The sequence below is a fragment of the Hyaena hyaena genome, unplaced genomic scaffold (assembly GCF_003009895.1).
Source record: "Hyaena hyaena isolate Hyena2069 unplaced genomic scaffold, ASM300989v1 scaffold_10, whole genome shotgun sequence".
NCBI classification, from domain to species: domain Eukaryota; kingdom Metazoa; phylum Chordata; class Mammalia; order Carnivora; family Hyaenidae; genus Hyaena; species Hyaena hyaena.
This window is the reverse complement of record NW_024080642.1, coordinates 2482984-2507721: the sequence shown is the minus strand read 5'-3', so window position 1 is coordinate 2507721 and position 24738 is coordinate 2482984. Positions and strand designations below refer to the sequence as shown.

The following is a 24738-nucleotide window of genomic DNA, read 5'->3' as shown; positions in this document are numbered from 1 at the left end:
CCCACAGCTTAGAAAGGAAGTATGATTGCAAACGGTCATGGAACGTGTAATCTCAAGTCAGATTCTTAGAGCCAGAATGACCCAAAAGGTCCTTTAATCCAACCATTTTGTTTAACAGAGGAAAACACTTGGGCCAGGAGAGGGTAGGTGTAATTTACCTAAGATTATAATCTGGTGGTCTAAATCAATTTAATGTACCCTCCTCCCTTTACCTTCCAAGATAAATAATTCTAAGTTACTAAACCAATAATTATAGAGATGATGATGATGATGATGATGATAATGATGTAACATGTGTTGTATGCTTACCGTTGCCAGGCACCATGTTGAATGCCTTTCACAGATTATTTCATTTAAACTTTAAAACAAGCCTAGAGGCACATACTTTTATTATACCCATGTTAGAGATGAAGAAACTGAAGCCTGTTTAAGCCACTGACTAGAGGTCACATAAGCAACTGGGTGAAAGAGTGTATTCCTTTAGCCATACATTCCATACTCACTGAAATTTGATACTCCTGTTGTGACCCGAAGCACTTCCTGAATCATCATTACATAAATTACCTTCAGTATCCTCATAGATCATATTTGGTCATAGAAAACCAGGGTAACCCATTTCTCAAAAATATCAGAAAACAGATTATAGCTACCTTCTCACGAGTAGGACTAACAGACTGTTTTCGTATTCCCCATACTCCAAGCAAGCTGGATTGTCTACAGAAAGGCCAAGTCCATCTGACATAACCTTGAAAAAAACAAATCCTTGTTTGGTATTTAAAGGACTTCTCAATATTTTCTACATATATTTACGTTGTCTGCCAAATACTTTTTAACCTTACCAGTGATAGCAGGTGGTCTGGAATATTCTGAAATAGTATAAAGTGGTAGCAGAGGAATTTTTGTAAATTTTTTTATGTTTATTTATTTATTTTGGGAGAGAGCATGAGCAGGGGGAGGAACAGAGAGAGAGAGAGAGAGAGAGAGAGAGAGAATCGAAGCAGGCTCCTCACTGTCAGCACAGAGCCTGACGTGGGGCTCAGTCTCACAAATCATGATATCATGATCTGAGCCATAATTAAGAGTTGGATGCTTAACCAACTGAGCCACCCAAGGTGCCCCTTAAATTCCCCTTCTTAAGCCAAGTTCTCTGGACCACAGTCCAGACAGATCAGCCATTCTCTGAATTCTTCTAGTTCTTGTCATCTTTATGGTTCCTTAGATAATTATTCATGTTCGCACCTCACTCACATCTTTATTCTCTTAAATAATTGTGTTTATTTTTTATTACTTTTAACTGATCACATTTTATTATCCCCACCTGCTCAAATAAGAACCTTGAAGAAGGCAGAAAAGAAACCAAGAAAAATATTTATCTGGAACATAGCTGTTTAACCTTTAAATGACTCTATGAGGAAGATGGTGGAATCCTTGACTTTACAGATAAAGAGACAAATTCACATGTGTTTGCCCAGCGTCAGGGCGCCTGGGAGGTTCAGTCGGTTAAGTGTCCGACTTCAGCTCAGGTCATGATCTCACGGTTTGTGGGTTCGAGCCCCACGCAGGGAGGGCTCCGTGCTGACAGCTTGGGGCCTGGAACCTGCTTCAGATTCTGGGTCTCCCCCTCTCTCTCTGCCCCTCCCCTGCTCACACCCTGTTTCTCTCTAAAAAATAAGTAAACTTTTACGAAAACCACTTAAAAAAAAAAAAGAGTTTGCCCAGTGTTATGTCACTGTTAGGGACAGATTGGCATTTGTACCCAGGACCATCTGATTCACAAGCACATGTTCTTTTTACTGCCCTAAACCACCTCAGGGTTTCCATCTTGATTCCTTTCCAGCAAAGAGCCGTGTGTGTTAGGAGCGTAGTGAGGACCTAACCCGTATTGGCTTCATGGTTCCTTTCCTTTTCAGCTTTTCACTATTAATACTTCTGCCAGAATGTAAGCAGAGAAGATGAACTCTAAGTTATTAAATTACCCATTTCACAAAGGGCTTAATAGAGAAAGAAATGGAAACTTTTAGCATAAATATGGGGATTTGATATCATTTTAGATGGTTCCCGTGCACAGTTCCCACTTGCTCTTCTTACAGATTGCCACCCCCCCCCCAAAAGTTATTCTTCAGAGTTTCACTTTGCTTTTTTAGAAAATGCCATCCAAAGCATTGGAAAATATAGGCTGTGAATTGGCTTCAGCCAGAAATGTTTCCTCTTTCGTGACTTCACTTAAAATGTTTTAAAAACCCACATGGTTCCTCTTTTCATTTAGCTGAAAAAGGCATTAGAGAAGGAAAAACCCCAAACAGGAACATAATTATAAGCCTATTTTAGTTTGTAAGATTAATTTTGAGAGGTTCATAGTTTCTTTGATCAATAGGAGGATCATAAAACGTTCACTACATGAGATCTTTTGCTTGTCATCTAAGGGTTACAGCAGTATCAAAACCAAATTCTGTTTTTTACCTATCTTATCTCTCTTTCCCAATCTTCAGTTAGCCGTCTGCCCTCCCGGCATCTGCTACATCAGAATGTTAGAATCTGTTAGAATTCTGCAGCAAATCAGAACAGTCCAGAAAAGAAAGAGTGGGATTTAAAAGAGGGGGCCTAGTAGTGAAGAAACTTTTAACTTTTCTAACGCAGAGAAGTGAAGGTGGCCGTTACTACCAGCACAGAAAGTTACTACAGAAACATATGTAGGTTTTTAAAAAAAATATAAACCAATAAAGAGTGCAAAGAAATTAAAAAAAATAGCACCAAAGAGAAAAATAAAGCAAAAATTAAAGGAAGCAGCAAATACATGGAAAAGGAGAAGGTCAGTGGACTAGAGAAAGTATTGAAAAGTTACGAAAAGTTGAAGAAAAAGTGGTGGTTATGTAACTAGCAAGAACGTAGGGTCGATGATTAGAGTGGGCAAAATGAGAAAGAAGTTGGGGGAGACATTGAAGCGGATGAAGGAGAGTGCCACCAAGTGCTGTCCTCTGTCACTGGCCTGTATCTGCGGAAAGACCTGCCTTCCCGAGATGGAGGACATGACTCACCCGACTTCTCAAACACACTTGTCTTTCATTTCACGTTCCTCTGTCTGTTCTAAGGATCCTTAAGATCCTTTTGACATTTTTTCCCTGACACTGTTCAGAAGCATACCTGCTCATTATTCAAAAGAATCCATGCACATAGCATAGCATTTTTCTAAAAATCCCTTAGTCTGCTGCTCAAGCACATCCCACATTTTTCTACCTTCATATGCCAGGATCTTGCTCATTATTATAGGTTGGCAACTTTGAGGTCAAAATCTGTGATTTCACTCCTTTGCTTTCCCTGACCATTTAAAAATGTTTTAAAAGAAGAAGGAAAACATCAGCTGTATTTTAACTAAGTATATACAGGCAGTTATAGTGAAGTAGGAGCCTCATATATTAAACATGTTCTTAACAATATAATGGCATAAGTATATAAAGAGTCTATTTAGGGGCGCCTGGGTGGCTCAATTGGTTAAGCGACCGACTCTTGATTTCAGCTCAGGTCATGATCTCCTGGTTTGTGAGATCGAGCCCTAAGTTGGGCTCCGTGCTGACAGTGCAGAGCCTGCTTGGGATTCTCTTTCTCCTCTCTCTTTCTGCCCCTCCCTCCCTCACGTCTCGCTCTCTAAATAAATAAGTTTTTAAAAAGAAAGTCCAGTTAAAATTGATTCTGTTAAGTTGGCTATGATAAGAAATAGGTCATTTAAAGAGAATCATGGAGATTCAGAGAGCATATTCCTGAGAAAAAGTCAAGTATAGGTAATAATAATACCTGAATTATTATGAATTTGATATTATTACTACTTTGATGTAATAAGTTACAATATAGACAGCTTAAAATTTATTGTAGTGTATCTCCAGCTGGTTAAGTTAACTCACGAAAGGAAGAAAACACCAGTTCTGTGTCTTAAGGAAGACTGGCAAAGGAGATTAACCTTGAACTATAATAGGAAGTATTTGGTGACTTTTATCAGTAAGAATAGCTATCATTTACTGAGTACCCACTAAATGTTAGGTACTATCCTATTTTGATGAGCAAGGTAGTATTACCTTCATCTTATAGATAGAGAAACTGAGACCCAGAGATGTGGGGTAACTAGCCAGAATGTCACAGTTGCGAATAAAGGCACTGTTAAAGAAATCATGCCAGTCGTGTACCGAGCCATTTCCTTCTGTTACGAGTCACTATATATGCTGCACTGTCTTTCATAGTAAAATTATGAAGCAGGAATGTTTTATGAAGGAAGGAGACGTGGGATCTCTGAGAACAGATATGTAAATAACTTTTGGAGGCTGCCTTGAGTAAATGGTAGGGAAAAAAACTACTTAGTCCTCTTGAGTAAATGGTAGGGAAAAAACCACTTAGTCCTCTGATTCTGTGAAAACAGTTGTGGGAATTTTGAATGGTTACCTTGGAAGCTATCATATTTGAGGTGACTTAAAGATTGGACATTGAAAGCCATCAGATTTATATTTAACAAGTTTGAACTTATTCAGAATTCATAATTTCCTTCTAAGTAGAGTTACATAGGAATTAATTGGAAAAAGACAAGTACTATTAAACTCACAAGTACTATTTCTTTTTATTTTTTTAACATTTATTCCTTTTTTGAGAGACAGAGAGACAGTGTGAGTGGGGAAAGGACAGAGAGAGAGGGAGACACAGAATCCGAAGCAGGCTCCAGGCTCTGAGCTGTCAGCAGAGCCCAACGCAGGATTTGAACTCACGAACCGTGAGATCATGACCTGAGTGGAAGTTAGACACTTAACTGATGGAGCCACCCAGGCACCCCATAAACTCACAAGTACTATTGAACTGACCCTTTAAAATTATAGAGAGATAAGTCTTGTCTAAAAAATGATAAAAATCTTTATTTTCAAACTGAAGTAATAATTACTTAGAAAAAATCCAAAGTGGACTTCTATAAGGGAAAGTCATAACTATTTATGAAATGTTGAAATAGAGCATCACCCACTATGAATTTGTTCTGTGATATTACAAGTCCTATATAAACTAAACTCTTTGCAATTTTTATTTTGGAGGATATTTACTTTATAACTGCCCGGTTTACTCACAGAATATTCTATTTTTGATCCTGTGAGAGTTTTTTTCCTATATTTATCTTCTACCATTTACTAAAGGCTCAGATGATAATGTGTGGCATAAATACGTAGATGATATGAATACATGTACACACATTTTATCAAAAACAGTTTTGTCTTAGTGAGCTTTAAAAATGAGCCAATAAAATTCTTATTAAACATAAATTAAAAAGTATTACTTAAATATAAAATTGTTAAATATAAAATTCTGTATGTGTAAAAACTAAAGCATATGTAATAATGATAGTTGAGTATGTCATCTAATCTCCTTTGCTTTCTTTTTAAATTAAGTGAAGGGGAAGATGACCATTTTTACCATGGGAACTAAAGGGGATTAAAAACTAAGTCTATGGATTATGTTACAGATAGGAAAATTTTATAAGAAGCAAGTTAGAACTCTTAACGGTTGGCATTTGGGGCTTATAAATTCAGTCATACCCCATGGATTCTAGTTTTACTTCTAACCCTATAGCTTTATCCACCATGTTTATAAGTTTCTGTCTTTGAATCATAGAACTAAGGCTAACTAACTGTTGTGATTGAATAAACTTAAAAGGGCTTATATTATACCAACCTAGCTGAACACTTTTCTCCAAGGCAAGCTCAACACTGAACATTTTTTTAATAAACTTTTTTTAAATTTTTTTTTTTTTTTTTTTTTTTTCTGAGAGAGAGAGAGAGAGACAGCGTGAGCCAGGGGAGGGTCAGAGAGGGAGGGAGATACAGAATGTGAAGCAGGCTCCAGTCTCTGAGCTAGCTGTCAACACAGAGCCCAATGCGGGGCTCGAACCCACGAACCGTGAGATCATGACCTGAGCTGAAGTCGGACGGACGCTTAACCGACTGAGCCACCCAGGCGCCCCATCACTGAACATTTTTAATACCATGCAGTGAAATTACAAAACTGTTAATAGATATCTTTAGGCTAGCAGAGTTTATGTATAAAACGCTAACAGCAGTTTAGTTTTAAAAATAAATTTCATACACAACAAAGATCAAACCAGATTGCCTGTGTGAAAGTGTTCTTACCTCAGCTGTTAACTTCTTTTTGCAGAATGCTAAATTCTTGTTCTAACTGGACATTTTGCCGATTTGGCTAAGAAAGCAAAAGGGGTGGTTCAGTTCAGATTAAAAATGGTCCTGTAGCCAAACTGAACTGCTTTCTGCAGAAAAAGAGGAAGTTGATGGATAGTTGGTTCAGGAAGTGCAATAAGCCACAAGATGACTAAGAGAGGCACTACTTTAACAAACCTTATTTTGAAACGCGATTTGCAGCTCTATGATTTGAATGCTTTTAATTAATATTGGTAAGTAAACATTTGAGACTCTCTAGTCATGTGATTATAGAATTTAAATATTTAGAATAGAACTGTAGAGGAAACTCACATATTCTAAGGAAAAACTACCTATTGGGTTATTACCCAAAGTGAGATTTCTTTTCGTAAAAAGCAAATGGTGTATTCTGTTGACTTGATCACCTTTTTTGCAGGTTGCTGTACTTCTGAGTCATCACTTCCTTCTCCGGAGAAATTTGTTTCTTACGGAGCTGTTGTGAAGATTAAATAAGATAATGTGTCTAAATGCCTCACACACAGTAGGTAGCCGGTAGGCATTGACCTTATTTCCTCCTACATAATTTAGACAAAGCCGAGGTAAACTTAGAATCAAATATTTTTTGGACTAAATACTTAATGATTTTGAAGTTCAAGTGCACAACTCTTTGATTACCCACAAAGTAGGTACTTCTCAGTGGAAGGTAATATAAATTGGGAATCATTATTTAAATAAATTAAGCAAAGTATATTGAAAAGAGAACGCGTCAGTCTGAATAAAAATTTTCTTTGGACAAGTCACCTTATAGCCTCTTTCCTCAATTGAGAAAGGGAGATCATAATTCCTAACTTGTAGATCTGTTACGGGATTAAACGTAAAGTGCCTCGGATAGCACCTGTTACAGTAGAAACAGTAAGGATTAAGCCATGCCCTGCTTTTTCCTGGGCACTGCAGAGGATCCCAGACTGTTAAGACCTCGTTCTTAACATCAAGGTTACTTATAACCTGGTACAAAAAGAATCATTTCTGTTTCTAAGGGGTCCTACTATAAAGCAGAATATAATCAAAACACTAAACTTTTGATTCATCACTATGTTAAAATCCCCAAATTAAGCGTGTGGACCATAATACCCAGGTGTCCAAAACAAAAATGTCTTTGTTCAAAAATCACTTTTAAAATTTGAACTCAAAACATATCTTAATGCATCATGTTTAAACACTGTCAAGTTTGAAAAGGAGCCACTTTGGTTTGTTCATGAGCTGCCATTGGATTGCGTCATTCTGAGGGTGTGTATTTAATGAGGGAGTGATGAATTTTAGGTATTTCTACCATAGAAACTTTCTGTTTTGTCAGAAAACGTTTGACCTGTATGCTGAATATGAAAGTAGTTTCCTAGTTAATTTCTTATTCTTAAAACGGTGCTAACTTGTTTCAGTCTCCTCTGACAAGTACATTTGACTCCTGATTCAAGGAGCTCTTTGTGTTCCCGCTAGTTGTTCGAGTACACGATCTCACATTATTAATTTGTATAAGGTGGGAGCTCTGCTCAGTTTCTTGGCCAGTCTGGTCCTTTGTACCCCCTGAGAAGGGATCTGGATATCACCGTGGCTGGCATGAGTGTTCTCTTGCTTCCCCTTTTTCCTTTTTTGACATTTGGCTTTATCTAGAATGCTATGGTTATAATTTTTTAACACATTGGCAATAAATTGATCATAAAATTGATGCTTTGGTTTTTTTCCCCTCTCATTTTAAGATGTAACCTAGATCTTTAGAGCCATGGTACCTGTAAAAAGTGAATTTGATGGCCAAGAGCAGCATCACCTAGAGAATTAATGCAAAAAATTACCAGTGCCTGGAGGTCACCCCATTCCAGCCGATCAGAAAGAGAGGGTGGGAAATAGGTATTGGCTAGTTTTAAAAACTCTTCAGATGATTCTGATACACAGTCAAGATGAGAATCACTAACCTAAAAGGGAGAATAAAATTGTGATCATACTTGACAAAAATCTATAAAATATTTTCTTAAATGGCTAGCATATTGCCCCAAATAAATACTCAGTAAGGAATGAGATTTTTTTTAATGTAGCTTGGTCTTTAGTTAGTATGCCCTGATCAGTTTTAGTAGTCAGTTGGAAAGGCTCTCAAACCAACTTTTGTAATGCATTTAACTGAAGGTGGCAGTCTTGATTTAAGTGTAAGTCATTATTTTACTTGAACCCAGTTTCTTGAAAGGTTAAACAATTACCTGGAGTACCCTGTTTTCCAAATTAGAGCGAACACATACCCATCTTTCCTTTGCTTCTGTCACATCGGACAGTGGAAGGAAGGGAGGGAAGGAGGGAGGGAGGAAGGAAGGAAAAAAAGATCATTTGTTAAGAAGTCAGAAAATTAATCACCCTTTGGATATTTGCTATAAATGGTCCAATAAGCAGTATTTGTAGAACAGAGGTACACTGCAGTTCAGATATGCTGTACATTTACACTTGGCGTTCGTGGTGGCTACAATCGCCTCTGTTTCAGTGAGGTGCGATTTCTTATGGAAATCTTTACACTGTGTTCTCTAAGATAATAACATGAATACAAATAATATATGTAGTCAGTTTTATTCTAATGAGTCTTAATTTAGGATACAAAATTAAAAGTTTTAATTAAATATTTGTAGTAGAAAAACATTTTCTTATGTGTGCCATGCATAGAGATGAAAACATCTAGCATAAAATTAGCTGTGTTGATACATGAGCTGGTACCGATTGCGTTGCGTTCGGCAGAGGCACCATTAAACTACAGTTCAACTCTGTGCGTTAGGAATTTGGCTTCTGTTAGATGTTGAAGCAGATGTTTGCCTCGAAGGGCACACAAAACTCTTGGAAGTTTAATTACATTCAGACAACGACCACCTAACTACTGTGGCTGGCCAGGACATATTTAATTGTTCCCTTCTTCCTCCATTAATCAGTCATTTCCTCCAGCTCGTCTTTAAAACCTTCTCCACTTTCTTGGGTGTTTTATTATTTGCTTTTTTAGATATTCAGTGTTGGAATACAAGTGCACAGTCTAAGTATTTGAGAAGGTGAGCTGAATTCCCCCCCTTCGCTCGCACCTGCTTAATTCTGAATTGCAGGCCTGCTTGTGTCCACACAGTTTAGAGCCCCGGACCAACTTGGCATTGAGTATCACAGCGACTTCATTTTTACTTCATAAGCTTTCTCATCGCTGCTTCGTGTGTGTCCCTACTAACACTTTTGTCAGTTAGGGGGGTTTCCAGCTCCTCCTCCATCTTTCCTTTCCCTCGTAGCTAGGAGGGTCCCGGGAGACTGCAGCACAAGGTTGGGCCCCGTGAGCTGGTGCTCTCTTTTCCAGGTGTCTGATTCAGCAGCCCACAGGCCGCCGCTTGCCAGAAAGTCGCCGTTGGTTCTCGGCTGACGCTTGCCTACTTGTTTTGATCGTCTGAGAGATGAGACTTTGTTTGCCAGAACTACAGTCGAAAGAAATAGGAGGGTGCAGATGAGAAAAAGCACTGCAATGATAATCAAGCAAATTAGCATAGCCATTTTGTTGCTGTTTTCCTCACAGACCCCTTTCTTGAAAATTTCATGGTGGCTTTTGCTTGCGTTTTCCATGCTCTGTACTGTCGGAGAGCCGTTCCTGACGACAGAAGGCCTAGAAGTCTCCGGTTCCCACTGAGAAGTTAGAGAGAGGGCAGGAGATGACGTGGCTCTTTCAGTCGTGTTTGTAGAATTACCCTCTTTATCTACGGCAGAAGGGGGAGGGCTGCTGTTCATGTTTTCATTCTGGTCTCTGCCCGCCTTAGTTTGAATATCTGGATCCCAGACCGTAGTGCCGTTAGCCCACAGGTGGGTATAGTTTGCTTTTGCTCCGGGATGCAAAGAAAAAACTGTTGTCATCACAAAGGCAAGGTGCAGGTAACGTCCCACTGTCTCCATATCCGTGAGCACACTGGTAATCTGTTGGGACAGCAAGGTCAGGTGTTAGTTTGTGAAAGAATAACCGTTCCTGCTTTTCGTGATTGTAGTGGACAGCTGATACGTCACAGGTAAGCCACACACTCATGCCGAATGCTTGCTATCCTGTTGGAAGGCCTTCTCAACTGACTTTTTCTATTAGGTTATGTCTAAAGAATCCGTTTGATCTCTGTTATTCTTTTAAATGCTAGAAGTTCGCATTATAAATACCTACGAATCATTTTAAACTGAACGCTGTGGTTTTGTGTAGTTCTCTCCCGCTCAAGCATGCTGAACTTCAGCTTTGAGTTGACAACTTCTGCTTTTACTTTTCTGATTCCTCCTTCCGCCCCCGCCCCCGCCCCAACCATTTAAGGATCTTTCTTGCAGAAACTCCCCACACTTAACAAATGTGCCACCCGTCTTCGTGTGGGCCTTGAGCGTTTTGCTTTAAGTAGGAAAAGAACGTGCAAATGGCTTTTTGGGCTTGGGTTTGGGAGTTGAGAAAGGGGAAGTGTGGTAGCCACCAAAGGAAAAGAGTTTCAAATAGGAATTCAAGATGTTCTTTTCTCTTTCCGGGTGTTTATCTTGAAGCTGAGACTAAAGCTAGTGCTTACAAATCTACTCCTGGCTATTTGTGAAAGCACTTACACGGTGTTGGCTCTCTCTCTTCGCCTCCGTAGCCCCTGACTTCTTGTGGCTTTCTGAAGGCAAAGGCACGCCAGGTTTTTCAGCCTAAAAATCTGGCATTACGGTGAAAAAGAGGCAGATTTCTTCTGAATAATCCCAAAAGTTCAACAAATTTATTGCCTTTTTTTCATCATCACTTACGCCCAGCATGTCTTTTTTGAATCTTTTGACACAATTTTTTAGAATACGTGATACAGGAAAATAGAGACACCAGGATTGTGGGGATTTAGGCTGAAGTGGGACAACAAGACAGATCTTGAGTCTCAACATATAAATAAAAAAGATGAGCGTTAGTTGTGGCTTCGGACTCCTTGAAAGCAGTGCAAAAGGAGACCGACCAGTCTGTTCCTAATTCTCATTAGCCACCGTACGATTGAAGATTTAAACCGAGCTGGCATATCTGTCCCAGGCGCTGATGAACCAGTGGGAAAGATTTCTCACCGTTATCGAGTGATCTCTGGTGTAGTAATATTCTGTTTGGAGCTACTTTTGTAAGAGCGTCTTACTGTTATCATTTGTCTGAGATAACTGGAAGCAAAACCTTTATTATTCTCCTGAGATCGACTCAGTGGAGTTGCCTGTTTAAGATCTTTATTTTATTGATGTTCTTCTCAAACCTAAATGTGCATGGGAGTTGTTTGTTTGTTTGTTTGTTTGATGTGGATTCTGGTGCTGTAAGTCTAAGAGGGACCTGAGATCTGCATTTCTGACCTCCTCCCAAGTAAGACGGATGCAGCTGCTAGCCATGCTTTTTTGAGTTTTGAGGTTTTATAAGAAATAGTTGCTATATGTCATTGGATAATATTTGGATGCTGTTGATATACAGAAATTAAGAATAACAAATGTGATACGTTCTTATGCAAACAAAAGTAGCTTATAATAAACGAACTGGCAACTAACCACTGATGCAGTATTTCCTAAAGGAAAATAAGGAGAATTAAGATTACTTAATAGACACTTGAAAGGTTTATACACTGACTTCTATAAAATAGCATTCCGCTTCACTTTTTAAGTTGAATGACCTCAGTCTTTGGATACTCTACGATTCTTCCACAAAGAGAAATATTTTATTTTGGGTTAGCAAGTAATTTCCATCCTTGCATCCCAGACTAGCCTATTGCATTCAATGCTAAAGTGATTTAAAGTGGGTTATTCTTACCACGTTAGTTCATTAACGATGTAGTATTATGCATCGCGGTGTCCGTACTCATTTTAGCAGTGCTTACCACGGGGGAGATAATAGGCCCGCTGTGGATTGTCTTCGGCCAGATGTACCGTCGGCCCCAAATAAACAAGCTGGGAACAAAACGAGACTTTCTCTTGCCCTTACAGATGCCTGAGAACAGAGGACTGTCTCTGTATTCCTGATCTATGCCATAGAAGCCAGGTTATGTTATCAAAAGTTCCCTTTATCTCTGATCATTTTTCATAAAATTTACAAGGCCTGAGTATTAGGAATGAGAACTTTATTTTTTAAGCTTTTTAAATAACAAGTAAAACTTTTCAATTCACTGTGGAGTCTAAACTCAGGTCCTTTCTAATCCTAATAAAAACTCTATGTCGATGATAAATCTTTCCATTTGTAACTTAGATGTTAATAGGACAGAAAACAAGAGCATACATTTTCAGTCACTTATGGTTCTACTTTATTAGTAAGATTCTTAGGTATTATTTGAAAACACCTCCTGGAATAGTAATCTGTACGAGGTTATGAGTAAGAAGGCATAAGAAAAGCCATATATACGACCTACCTTACAAATTCTTGGTCAGAATCTGATTTTAACCTGATTTTAATAAAAGCCGCTTCTTTTCTTGTCTTGAAGCACAGCTCCCAGTAACTTAAAGCAGAATAGACTTGGAGAATATGAACTTTAAAGTAAATCTGCAGTTAAAGAAAAGGATATGTACAGCTAGCTTTCCACTTTTAAAACCAGACCACAGATGACACATTTCCTTTCTGCGGCAACTAAAGCACATGTCACAGGGGGGAAAAAAATCCAACTTGTCCAGTTGGCCACTGGCATGACAGGAGGCTTTGTACAACTAATCTCCGCCTTCAGGGCAGGGAGGGCTTTCCACTCCGTGCCTTTGACCTTTATGCTCATTGTATATGCCTGCTGTGTGCTTTTGAATGTTGTATTCGTATCATTCAAAAGGAGATGGAAGGGTATTTTTCCTGCAGCACTAAAATCTTCTCTGAACGTTTCCTTTGTGTACCACAGACAGATTTGATGACACGAGCTAGGAGACCCAGGGTACTGGTCAGATAATAGACGCACTGATGCACATAACCAACCTCTCAAATTGTGGAACTACAAAAGACTTGAGAAAATATCTAATGAATTTAGATTATATGGGGCAGAATATACTTCTGTGTTGTTGAGTGTACACACACAAAGACCCTCGCGCGCACACTCCTCGAAGGCCCTGTCATCACTGCATATTCAGTGTATCTAAATGGACTTCATTTTCCCTCCAAAAGTGGCTGCCCCTCATGTTCATGATAGCAACATTCTTTGTGATCTCAGACGCTTGATATACAGCAAGTCCTTTTAATTCAAGTCCTTTCTTTCAGCCCTGACCAGAACTTGGATCATGTTGGCTCTTCCTTCATATTCTTGAATTGGTTTCTTTTTTTTTTTGTTTCTAAACTGTCACTGTAGCATTTAGATCCTAGTAGGCCATACCTAAACTACTACAGTATCTTTTTGTTTTTTACCAGCCCTGACTTCTTCAGGTATCTTGTATACATCACTTCCTTTGATTGTATCACTTCTTTCTTTAAGAATATAAAGTTGAATAACTCCCCTAACACCTATAGCAGTGAATCAGAAATATTCGTGTACATAAATATCAGATGAGAAGGTTGTCGAAAAACAGAGAAAATTGCTGGGCCTCCCGGTACAGATTCACACGTAGAAGGTCAGGATGGGCGCCGGGGAGCCAGACTGCGTTCATAGCAGGTGCCACAGTTGGTTGTGATACTGGGCTCCGCGAGAAATACCGGAGAAAACTCAAACCTCTTAGTTGAAAACTTTTCGATCTCTTCACAACTTAGCTATTACGTATTTTTCAGGCTTTCTCTCTTTTTTTTAGTAAAGTTAAGCTTTCCATTTTATTTGATTTTGTTCTTTAATTTTTATTTAAATTTCCAGTTAACCTGCGGTGTAATGTTAATTTCAGGTGATTCAGCACTTTACAACACCTGGTGCTCGTCACAAATGTGCCCCTTAATCCCCAGCACCTATTTAAGTGCCCACCCCCCCTTCCTCTCCAGTGACCATCAATTTGTTCTGTATAGTTAAGAGTCTGTTTTCTGGCTTGCCTCTCTCTTTTTCTCCCCTATGATTGTTTGTTTTGTTTTTTAAATTCCACATATGGAGTGAAATCATGTGGTATTTGTCTTTCTCTGACCGACTTATTTCACTAAGCATAAAACACTCTAGCTGCATCCACATTATTGCAGATGACAAGATTTCGTTCTTTTTTTATGGCTAATATTCTGTTGAAATATATACCACCTCTTCTTTATCCATCTGCAGTTGATGAACATTTGGGCTCTTTTCCATAATTTGGCTATTGTAGATACTGCTGCTGTACACATCAGGGTTCATCAGTGCTGTAAACATCGAATTAGTATTTCTATATCCTTGGGGTAAATACCTACTAGCACAGTTGTCCAGCTTTATCTCTTAAAACCCTTCATCCAGCTAAACTAGCTGACTGCTGCCTCAGCACACCTAGGTATCTGTTTCTTTTCCTCTTTAGAGGCCTCTTTCAGGTCTCCGCATGAGGCGCACCAGTCCCTCCTCTTGTCAAATTCAAGGTTTCTCCTGCCCGCTTGAGCCTCAGCATCCTCTGTGTCGCTTTCACTGGCTACCCAGTTTGTGTTCATATCTCCCTCTTCTGAACTTTTTCTCTGCTATTCATTTGATAAGTGGTTATGTACGACCTCATACCTTTTCTTTCATCTTAAAATATTTTATTTTGGGGCGCCCGGGTGGCTCCGTCATTTGAGCATCCGACTCGATTTTGGTTCAGGTCATGATCTCAGGCTCTTGGGATCAAGCCCTGTGTCGGGCTCTGTGCACTTGGCATGGGGCCGGCTTGAGATCCTCTCCCTCTACCCCTCCCCCTGCTCATGCATTCTCTCCCTTTCTCTCTCTCAAAAAATTATTTTAAAGTCATTTAACTTATATTTTTATCTTATTTGCTTCCAACAAGATTTGTTGTTTTTTTTTTTAAACTCTGAGGTAAGTAAGGATCAGAGCCTCGCACTACCAGCGTCATCAAGGATAGAACTTTGGGCCAAGTTAATGCTATTCTCACTTGCAGGTCTAGTAGTGTGTTCTTCAGGGCTTTCTGGTGGTCTTTGCCTTGGCTGTTCTCACACTGGTCAGCATTCTTTTGATTTGTAAGCGACCTATGACCTAATGTGGCTTAATCAAAAAAAAAAAAAAAGGAATTTATTGGCTGACACAACTGAAGAGTCCAGGGATACATGTGATCTCAGGAGAGGGCTTATCTAGGACCCTAGTGAAACGGCTGGGGCCCCAGTCTCTCCCTTCGTCTCTCTGCTCCATTTCTTCAATTTTTAGCAGGCTTTTCCTTCATATGTCAAGATATGAGCTAACAACTCCCAGGGCAGTGTGTTCCTCTCGTTTATAAACACCAGGAAAGAAGTCGTCTCAATTCCCAACTAAAGCCAAAGTCTTTGAACTGGGCCTCTTTGGCCCTTATTGTCCTGATTTGAGTCATGATCATCGCTGAACCACCGTGGTCTAGGTGGGGTGAACAAATTGACCAAAGCCGTCCAGGTCACTCCGGGACCCCAGGGGGTCATTCCCCCCCCAAGGCAGTTCACCTGGGAAGTTCCTCGGGCCTTGAGGCAGCCAGCCAGTGTTCACTGCCTTCCCCCGCTTGTCTGCGGTGTGCAAGTTTGTTGTTGCTCAGAAGTTTTTGAATTGGAGACTTGTCTCTTCCGTTTTGCTTCAGCCTTTCTTCCCAACGTCTAAAAAACAAAAAATCTAAATACGACTTAGACTTTATTTAATTGTTTTATATTAGTTTTCACTAGAAAGCTAATCAGAAAATTAAAAGAATGGAATAGATTAGTAGCATCTGTAATATTTATTCAGAACCCTCTTAACCATCTGTGCCCTCTTTTGGTCACCTGCCTTAGGTTTAAAACTGGTCAGATCAATGGTGATTTGCTGATTTACCACGTCTTGCTGACCTTAAAGCCATATTATGCAAAGCCATATGAAATCGTAGTGGACCTTACTCACACCGGGCCTAGCAATCGCTTTAAAACGGACTTCCTCTCCAAGTGGTTTGTTGTGTTTCCTGGCTTTGCTTACGACAACGTCTCTGCAGTCTACATCTATAACTGTAACTCCTGGGTCAGGGAGTACACCAAGTACCACGAGCGGCTGCTCACGGGCCTCAAAGGCAGCAAGAGGCTCATTTTCATAGACTGTCCTGGGAAGCTGGCTGAGCACATAGAGCACGAGCAACAGAAGCTCCCCGCTGCCACACTGGCCTTAGAAGAGGACCTGAAGGTGTTCCACAATGCTCTCAAGCTGGCGCACAAAGACACCAAGGTCTCTATTAAAGTAAGTGTCACCCCCTGTTAGGTGATTGGCTTCTTAGCTGTCTTGGCTAACCAGGCCGTGCTGGCCTCCCTGAAGTGTCCTCGTAGTTGCGTCTTAAACCAGTAAGTCCAGGTGAAGGATGCCAAGCTCTCGATCTTCAGGGAGGTCCTCCGGAAGCAGTGAGAGGCGTACGCTTAATTATATTCTGGGTTGGAGTAGAAGCAGGGGGTGCTGTGGAGAGGGCAGTTTGCCAAGGGGTGGGAATGTGTGGAGGGTGGAAATTACCAAGTGAGGATTCTTCGGATTATTGCATGCTCTTTGCAGAGTGGGAGGCATGAATCAAGGTAAAATCCATAATTGTCCATAGGATTCTTGACCTTTTTAAAAACAAAAAAAATTTTTTAATGTTTTTGGTCCTTCAAGATCATTTATCACAATAACTATTGAACCCATTTGAATATATAGTGGTGGGAACTCTTCCTTCAATGGCAGACATGGTATCTGTTTGGTCTGTCGGTTTGCGGATCCTCTTACAACTCTGTAGAATGGGATTTAATGCTTCTTCACCCCACCCTCCCTCACCATCACTTCCCAGGTTGGTTCTACTGCTGTTCAAGTAACCTCAGCAGAGCGAACAAAGGTCCTGGGGCAGTCGGTCTTTCTGAATGACATCTATTACGCTTCAGAAATTGAGGAGATCTGCCTGGTGGACGAGAACCAGTTTACCTTAACCATTGCAAACCAGGGCACCCCGCTCACCTTCATGCACCAGGAGTGCGAAGCCATCGTCCAGTCCATCATTCACATCCGGACGCGCTGGGAGCTGTCGCAGCCCGACTCCATCCCCCAGCACACCAAGATTCGGCCCAAAGATGTCCCTGGGACACTGCTCAATATTGCATTACTTAATTTAGGCAGCTCGGACCCTAGTTTACGGTAGGTTTTTTTTGTTTTTTTTTTAATTCAGCTTTATTCAGGGTTTGTTGCTTTTAGAATGAATCTGCTTAATAAGCTTTTAAAACCACCTTTACCTTAATACTCTAAACTGTAAGGTATGTTGTGTGGGGAGCCGGCGTGACCTCATCAGCTTGCGGGCTGCCCACGTGGACTGTGGACTTCTGAACGGGGTGATTCACACCAAACCAGTATATGGTCTTTCTCCAGGAAACTTTCATCTGAGACAGACCACATAGCAGTTTTGTTGCTTGGGTTCCCCCCCCCCCCAAAAAAAGCCTCTTTTTAAAAAAAGTCTACTTCTAAGTTCCTTGTCCTCTAAATCTTCTAAGTGTGTTTTCCCCTGTTCAAAAGTGTATCACTATTAAGTTTCCTCACAGTCAAATTAGATTATCATTGTTTGACAAAGGAGGGCTTAATGTTCAAGAACTCACACAGTAACTCTGCATACTCTCCACCTGTGTGACTTTGTAAAACTTCTGAAAGACGTCCTAAGACTAATGCAGATGTCATCTGACCGAGTATAATTGGCTCTGTTTAGGCTTAATAATCTGAACATGAATGAGGACCGGCATGGCCCATGGGTCAGTAGATTTGGTTTAAGTCTAGACCTGTACTATGTATGACTTTGGGCAAGCTCCTAAAGTACCCTGAGCTCTAGTTTCCTCATTTTCTAAATAAAGGTAACAGTGCCTTCCCTATTATATACCTGCAAAGGTTTAACAAGTAGGATGTGCAGCGGTCTATTTTAGCATCTACCAAACAGTTTGGGCTCAGTCAGTATGACCGTCGCCCGGGCCCCCACCCCCACCCCCCACCCGTGTCTCTTTGCACTCCTTCCCTCCTTTCTCCCCTCTGCTTTTCATGGTAGGATAATTCTTTGTCCCAGGTTCCTTGGGACTGTCAGGATTTTTACAGATGTAAATTCTTAGCTCCAGAAAATCTTCCTAGGGTATATTACAGCCAAGTTTTATAAGTGGGCCTTTTAGGATTCCTGATTCTTATATAAAGAGGGGGGAAAATCAAAATTTCTTTACCTAGATGGGGCTTTTAGAGTCCACGAACTCTCAGAAACTATACATAAAGCTGTGTGTATGCTTACCTTTCATTATCTGCAGGGAGCCCGTGACACCTACCCCCAGTCTGAGAAGGCCCCATTCTTTGTAGCTGCTGAAAATGTACAAGAATAAAGTCAGTGTCAAAATAATAGAACTCTGAATTCCTAGGAATTAGTAAGAGATACGTAAACTTAGAAACAATATGAACATTCTCATTTTAGGAAAACAGAGCTACAAAGTCTGCCTTTAATTTCTAAATCAGAGTTCCTCATTGAAGAATGCTAACATCTTCTCACAGTTACGAGCTTGAATGAACCTGCATTCTCTTCTGAAATAAAGTGAGCTGACAGCTTCTGCTTTTTGCTGAAGCAGGTCATTCCAGAGAAGAAGCCTTTAGGCTGATTCAAATTTCAGTGCCTTTCCCTCCCCATATGGTTGTTGCATATATATAGTAGCATGATAAAAGTTCAGAGGTCAGGAACACCTGAAATTTACTGAGCAAACTATTTCTCTTGCTGGATAGGGGGAGGAAATGAAAATTTGAAAATGGAGTGTGAGCTTTTTGACCTGTCTCCTAATTTGCTTAAGTATATTTTCCGACAGTTAGAAGAGAGGTTTTGTTTCTAATGGAACCTGGATATATTTATTTTGTCTTCAGTGGTGATGTGTGATGGAAGGAAAAATGGGGGGACTTAATTATATTAAATTGGTTTTTGACCCCCCAGTTTGTAGTATGTATTGTAGGACACCCAGAAAGAAATTTAGTAGTGCTGATGAAAGATTTTCACATTTTAATTGGATGAGGGGCCATCTCGTTTCTCTTCTTAGGACCCCCATTATAAATGAATCTGATGGGAGGGAAGCCACAATTTGAGTTTGGGGCTTCACTGAATATATGAGGAGTCTTATTCTACTTGTTTCTGTTGATCCACCTTAGGGCCATAAATCCTGCCTACTTTATATCCCAGTGAAATCTCTTTTAGGATGGTCTTATACTTACCTGTCACAGGAACCTTGTAGTGCTCTTCTGGTTATATCAAGAACTTCCCTTAAAAGGAGCCCATAAATGATCAAGGGGTATTTTGTGTTTACCAGAGAATCATAACATCTGGTCCCTAGTAGGTCGTAAAATTTAAAAATAGTTGATTATGCTCTGCGATAGAATCGTAAGTTGTATGTTGTGGAAAAAAAATTGGAATTATAAGAAAAAATAAGTTTTAAACAACTGCATTTGTGTTTTCTCCTAGGTCAGCTGCCTATAATCTTCTCTGTGCCTTAACTTGTACCTTTAATTTGAAAATCGAGGGCCAGTTACTAGAGACGTCAGGTTTATGCATCCCTGCCAACAACACCCTCTTTATTGTCTCTATTAGTAAGACCCTGGCAGCCAACGAGCCACATCTCACCTTAGAATTTTTGGAAGAGTGTATTTCTGGATTTAGCAAATCTAGTAAGTAATAATTTTCTTTAATACTAACAACGATTCTAAGAAGAGTCCAAGAAAACCCTTTCATTGCAGAATTTGCCAGTGAAATCATCATTGATTTTTTATTTTTAGTTCTTTACCTCTTCTCATTTTTCATCGACACCTACCTGAGGGAACTCTCCAGCACTGCCTGGTAGACAACATTGAGGAATCTGCCAGAATTCTGGCCATAAACGCAGGGTGGCGAGATTCTGATACCTTCCATGTCTCTGGAGCCACGTACAGAGTAGTCTTTGCCCGGCTCCGGTTTAATTGGCTTCAGGATTTGCCTTCTTAGCTGATTGTTCCAAATGAGGGAGGCGTCCATGTCATCCCCTTCATTTTAAAGAAAGAGTCCTGTTCCCTTTCCTTCAGGTTGTCTTTCAACTGTGATTTTAGTGTTCATGTACAGTCCTGGAAAACACAGTGGCACAGAATACATAGTCAACTCCTGACTTAATAAGTCTTACAGGGGCGGGGTGCCTGGGTGGCTCAGTTGGTTGAACGTCTGACTTGGGCTCAGGTCATGATCTCACGGTTCGTGGGTTCAAGCCTCACGTCGGGCTCTGTGCTAACACTAGCTCAGAGCTTGGAGCCTGCTTCAGAGTCTGTGTCTCCCTCTCTTTCTGACCCTCCCCTGCTCACGCTGTCTGTCTGTCTCTCTCTCTCTCTCTCAAAAATAAATAAAACATTAAAGAAAAAATAAGTCTTACGGGGCGCCTGGGTGGCTTATTCGGTTGTGTCCAACTTCAGCTCAAGTCATGACCTCCCAGTTCGTGGGTTCGAGCCCCACATCAGGCTCTGTGCTGACATCTTGGAGTCTGGAGCCTGCTTTAAATTCTGTGTGCCCCTCTCTGTCTACCCTCCCCCCCCCAATAATAAAGATTTTTTTTTAAATTTTAATAAGTCTTATAAATTTAACATCCACTCTTCCCACTCACTCACTGTCATACCCTGTATTAGTATACATGTTGCTCTTCTTCCAGTTTATTTCCCAACATTTTCTTCCCTTTCTCTCTCCATAATACATAGACTTTTTTTCTGCATTCAAACCTATTTCTTGATTTCTCAGGTCATTGAAAACTTTGACAATTCATCAAGACAAGATCACTATATGTATTTACTTAATAAGAGATATAGGAATATAACTTTAGGAAGAAAATGTGTTAAGACTGACAAGAAAAGCATAAAGCCTTTTTAAGAAATATTAGTATTATAAAAAAAGATTTGAGTGAGTGAAGAAGCATATTGTGTTCCTGGATAAACAGTTGTTCCCAGATTATGATAAATTCATAATCATGAAACCTGAAAGGTCAAGACTAGGTAAGAAAGTATTGAAAGAACCTGAGAGACACTTGGTGTTGCAGACATCTGGACACTTACTGGGAGGTGTTCAAGAGTCAGCCATCAGATCAGTTTAAGGGAAACAGATTGAGAAAGAAGCATCACAAACTGATGGGGGGAGGCTAAATCATGTAAGCACTGAGATGGGAAATGCACTAAAGTGGGTCTCAATCTTCACCCTAAACTACAGGATACCAGAATAAGTTCTAGTTATGTTGAAGAATTGAATATAAAAACTGGAACCATGGGGGTGTGCCTGAGTGGCTCAGTCAGTTAAGCACCCAACTCTTCATTTCGGTTCAGGTCACGATCTCATGGTTTGTGGGTTTGAACCCCATGTCGGGCTCTGTACTGCCAGTGTGGAGCCTGCCTGGGATTCCTTCTCTCTCTCTCTCTCTCTCTCTCTCTCTCTCTCTCTCTCTCTCAATAAATAAATAAACTTTAAAAATTATGTAAAAACTGGAACCATTAAAAAAGAAGAATATTTAACAGCTTTCTGGGTGATGAAGAACTTCTGAAGGAAAAAAATGGTAGATGGAAACCAAGGAATAGGTGAACATAAATGACCACATAAAACTTCAAAACATCTCTATTTCCAAAACAGAAACACCAGTAAAAGATAATAAAAAACCAGGAAATAGGCTTGTAGCAAATATGAGAAAAGGTTAATACTTTTAATCATGAAGAGTTCTTACAGATTAATAAGAAACGGATCGACAACAGTAGCATGCAGGTCGTGCTAAAAAAGAGTGTAGTTTAAGAAATTCACTAATAAAATCAAAGAAATACAAACAAAGAATAGTAAGATAACGTTCAGTTATCAAATTGGCAAAGGATCTTGTTCATTTTAATTCAGTGTTGGCAGTCTGTGGACTTGTGACCAGGGGCAGTTTTTTGAGAAAGCAGTTGGGACATAGATATCAAGACTCTTAGGAAATGTTCGTACCTTTTGGCCTCATGGTCCCATCTCTTAGAATTTGTCCTAAGGAATTAAGGTTCAGGTGTTTATTATAGCATTTCTTCTTATTTACATTTTTAAAATTCAGGCCTGTCCTACCATTCAGGTGCCCAAATCTTAAGTGAACAGCTTGATGACCTTTTACATGTGAATACATCACAAAATCATCTCCCAGATCAAGATACAGGACATTTCCAGCATCTAGAAGTCTCCTCTCAGTCGGTACCATCCCCTCACCAAGAGTAGCCACTCTTAGGACCTCTACTGCCATAGATTTATTTTGCCTACTTTGGAACTTCACATAACATTATTTATAATAGCAAAACAGTGGAACAGTCTAAAGGGCAAACAATAAAGAACTAATTGAATTGTCAGATTTCCATGTGGTGGAATAATATGAAATCATTAAGAATGTTTTGGTACAGAATGTCAGTTTGAGAAGATGAACAAATTCTGGCAATGGAGACCAGAGATAGTTGTACAATGATGTACGTAAGGCCGCTGAGCTGTGCACTTAAAGATGGCGAGTTTTATGCCATGTATATTTTACCACAATTTAAAAAAAAAGCATTTGGAGGGCTCTAGATAAAGCTATATGGAGGAGTTTGTCGGTCTTTTCCTAAGTCTGAAGTTATCTCAAAATAGTTCAGAAATGTTTTTGGAGAATTTTTAATGATGAATAGTAATCTCAGTATAACATGTGGTGAAGAAAATATTCAAAACCTACTACATGTACAGCATAGTTGCCATTTTTGTGGCAGACGTGGGATGGGTTTTATGAGCCTGTGCACACATAATGTACCTCATCTCTACATAGCTTTGAAAGCCTGGGGAGAGGGAGATTAATCTCAGCTTCATTTTTGTGGTGATACTCTCCTTTTACTCAACTTTTTAGGATTGCCACATACTCCTTTTACAATTACAATAAAACTTAATAAAAATTTTAGCTAAAAGAGAAGTTATTAAGGGGGAGAAAAATAAGACAAACTCTTTCGAACATTGTCAATTGGCTTTTCAGATTACTTTCTTCATGGCTTGTTCTCCTCATCTCTCTCTTTAACATGTTGGCCAAATCTGTTTTGTCCAGGCCATCACCTAGGTAATGATCTTTACCTTTTACCTGCTTTCTCCCAATCCTTTATTTTTATCATTGATGTCATTTTCACGGGCCCTCTATGCTAATAGTGCATTTTTCCCCAGGTATTGAACTGAAACATCTCTGTTTGGAATACATGACTCCCTGGCTGTCCAACCTCGTCCGTTTTTGTAAGCACAATGATGATGCCAAACGACAAAGAGTTACCGCCATTCTCGATAAGCTCATAACAATGACCATAAATGAGAAACAGATGTACCCATCTATTCAAGCCAAAATCTGGGGGAGCCTTGGGCAGGTATTGAGTTTGCTAAAATATTTAAATGTCTAGTACCTCTGTGATGCAGATATTAATCCAGTACCCCCTTCATGCAGAACCTTGTGCTAGGCATTAGGGATAAAGCTGTAGGAAAGACAGTCCCCTCTTTCAAGAGGCATGATTCATTCTCCCCCTCCCTCCCTCTCTCTCTCTCTCACCTGATCTTGATCCGGTTCAGAATTGTAGATGTCTAATGCATGTTTCTGAGCCAGAAAAAAAAAACTAGTTATTTTAGTACTCTTTTCCATGACCTAACTCTATAGAATTCAACCGTAAAAATCCAGTGTTGTTTCTAGTAAACAGTGCTGTGTAACACATTCTAGTACCTTTCACCCCAGAGGTGTCGGTAGATGTTTGTCAGTTGGTGTTATTTAGGACACTTGCTTTCACGTGTAGTTCTCTCACAAGAACACCAGTATTAAAATATAGAATACAATGTAATGTTTTTCTTTTTATCTGACAAGAATTATGCACAGCATTTCTTCAAAGTAATCACTTAAGCAATCCCCTTATTCAAAAAATGCTGCGAATCCTCCAAATAATTTGAAATGGCTTTGGAGCTGGTTTTAGAGCTCTATAAAACATCTCAGTGCTTGATATCATTTCCTATATCTTAAAATAATTGTATTTTATGTTAACCACACATTACTGTCTTAGGAGACAACAGAGGTGCTTTGCTAATGGATGAAAATAATACACGTGGAAATTTAAAATTTTTGCATGACACTCTCTTTGTCTCTGAAGGAGTTGAGTGAATATCCCTTTGGATATTTAATGGTAAATTACATTTACTGACAGGTCTCTAAGTAAAACCCAGTATTTTGGAGGCCTCGGGGACGGTAGAAGTTTCATGTTGATTGGGCCGCTGCTTGCAGTATTTTTAAATTAAAAATTAAGTTGGCAGAATGAATGGCTAAAACACATTATTTCTCCCCCTTCCACTAGATTACAGATCTCCTTGACGTCGTTCTAGACAGTTTCATCAAAACCAGTGCAACAGGTGGCTTGGGATCAATAAAAGCCGAGGTGATGGCAGATACTGCTGTAGCTTTGGCTTCTGGAAATGTGAAATTGGTTTCAAGCAAGGTAATCAATTTTTCCTCTGCCTTCTGGACCGTGGCATG

At 39.8% G+C, this 24738-nt stretch overlaps 3 protein-coding genes across 6 annotated transcripts in view; 1 reads left to right on the top strand and 2 right to left on the bottom strand.

Annotated features, from left to right (window-relative positions):
* EVI2B (ecotropic viral integration site 2B) overlaps positions 1-6456 on the bottom strand; it is a 16417-nt gene extending 9961 nt beyond the window's left edge. The window contains exon 1 of the mRNA XM_039252853.1: positions 6150-6456. The gene's annotated coding sequence lies outside the window, so the exon portion shown is untranslated. The remainder of the gene's footprint in view (positions 1-6149) is intronic.
* The window catches only part of NF1 (neurofibromin 1), a 263862-nt gene that overhangs the window by 205125 nt on the left and 33999 nt on the right, over positions 1-24738 (top strand). For all 3 annotated transcript variants that reach the window (XM_039252830.1, XM_039252840.1, XM_039252820.1), the window contains 5 exons: positions 16009-16441; positions 17016-17356; positions 19680-19882; positions 23400-23593; positions 24560-24700. In XM_039252830.1, coding sequence (XP_039108761.1) covers positions 16009-16441; positions 17016-17356; positions 19680-19882; positions 23400-23593; positions 24560-24700 — 1312 coding nt within the window. The remainder of the gene's footprint in view (positions 1-16008; positions 16442-17015; positions 17357-19679; positions 19883-23399; positions 23594-24559; positions 24701-24738) is intronic.
* EVI2A (ecotropic viral integration site 2A) lies at positions 8762-12782 on the bottom strand. Of its 2 annotated transcripts, none has more exons than XM_039252870.1 (2): positions 12578-12782; positions 8762-10139 (listed from the first exon to the last, which is right to left on the bottom strand). In XM_039252870.1, the coding sequence occupies exon 2, from the start codon at positions 10116-10118 to the stop codon at positions 9420-9422; it is 699 nt and encodes a 232-aa protein (XP_039108801.1). In that variant the 5' UTR covers positions 10119-10139; positions 12578-12782; the 3' UTR covers positions 8762-9419. The 2 variants fall into 2 exon arrangements, with proteins under 2 accessions (XP_039108801.1, XP_039108811.1); XM_039252880.1 differs by lacking the exon at positions 12578-12782 and adding an exon at positions 10372-10396.

What these genes read in the sequence shown, in the direction of transcription:
- EVI2A (XM_039252870.1), bottom strand. Translation starts at nt 10,118, where the DNA reads ATGGAGACAGTGGGACGTTACCTGCACCTTGCCTTTGTGATGACAACA.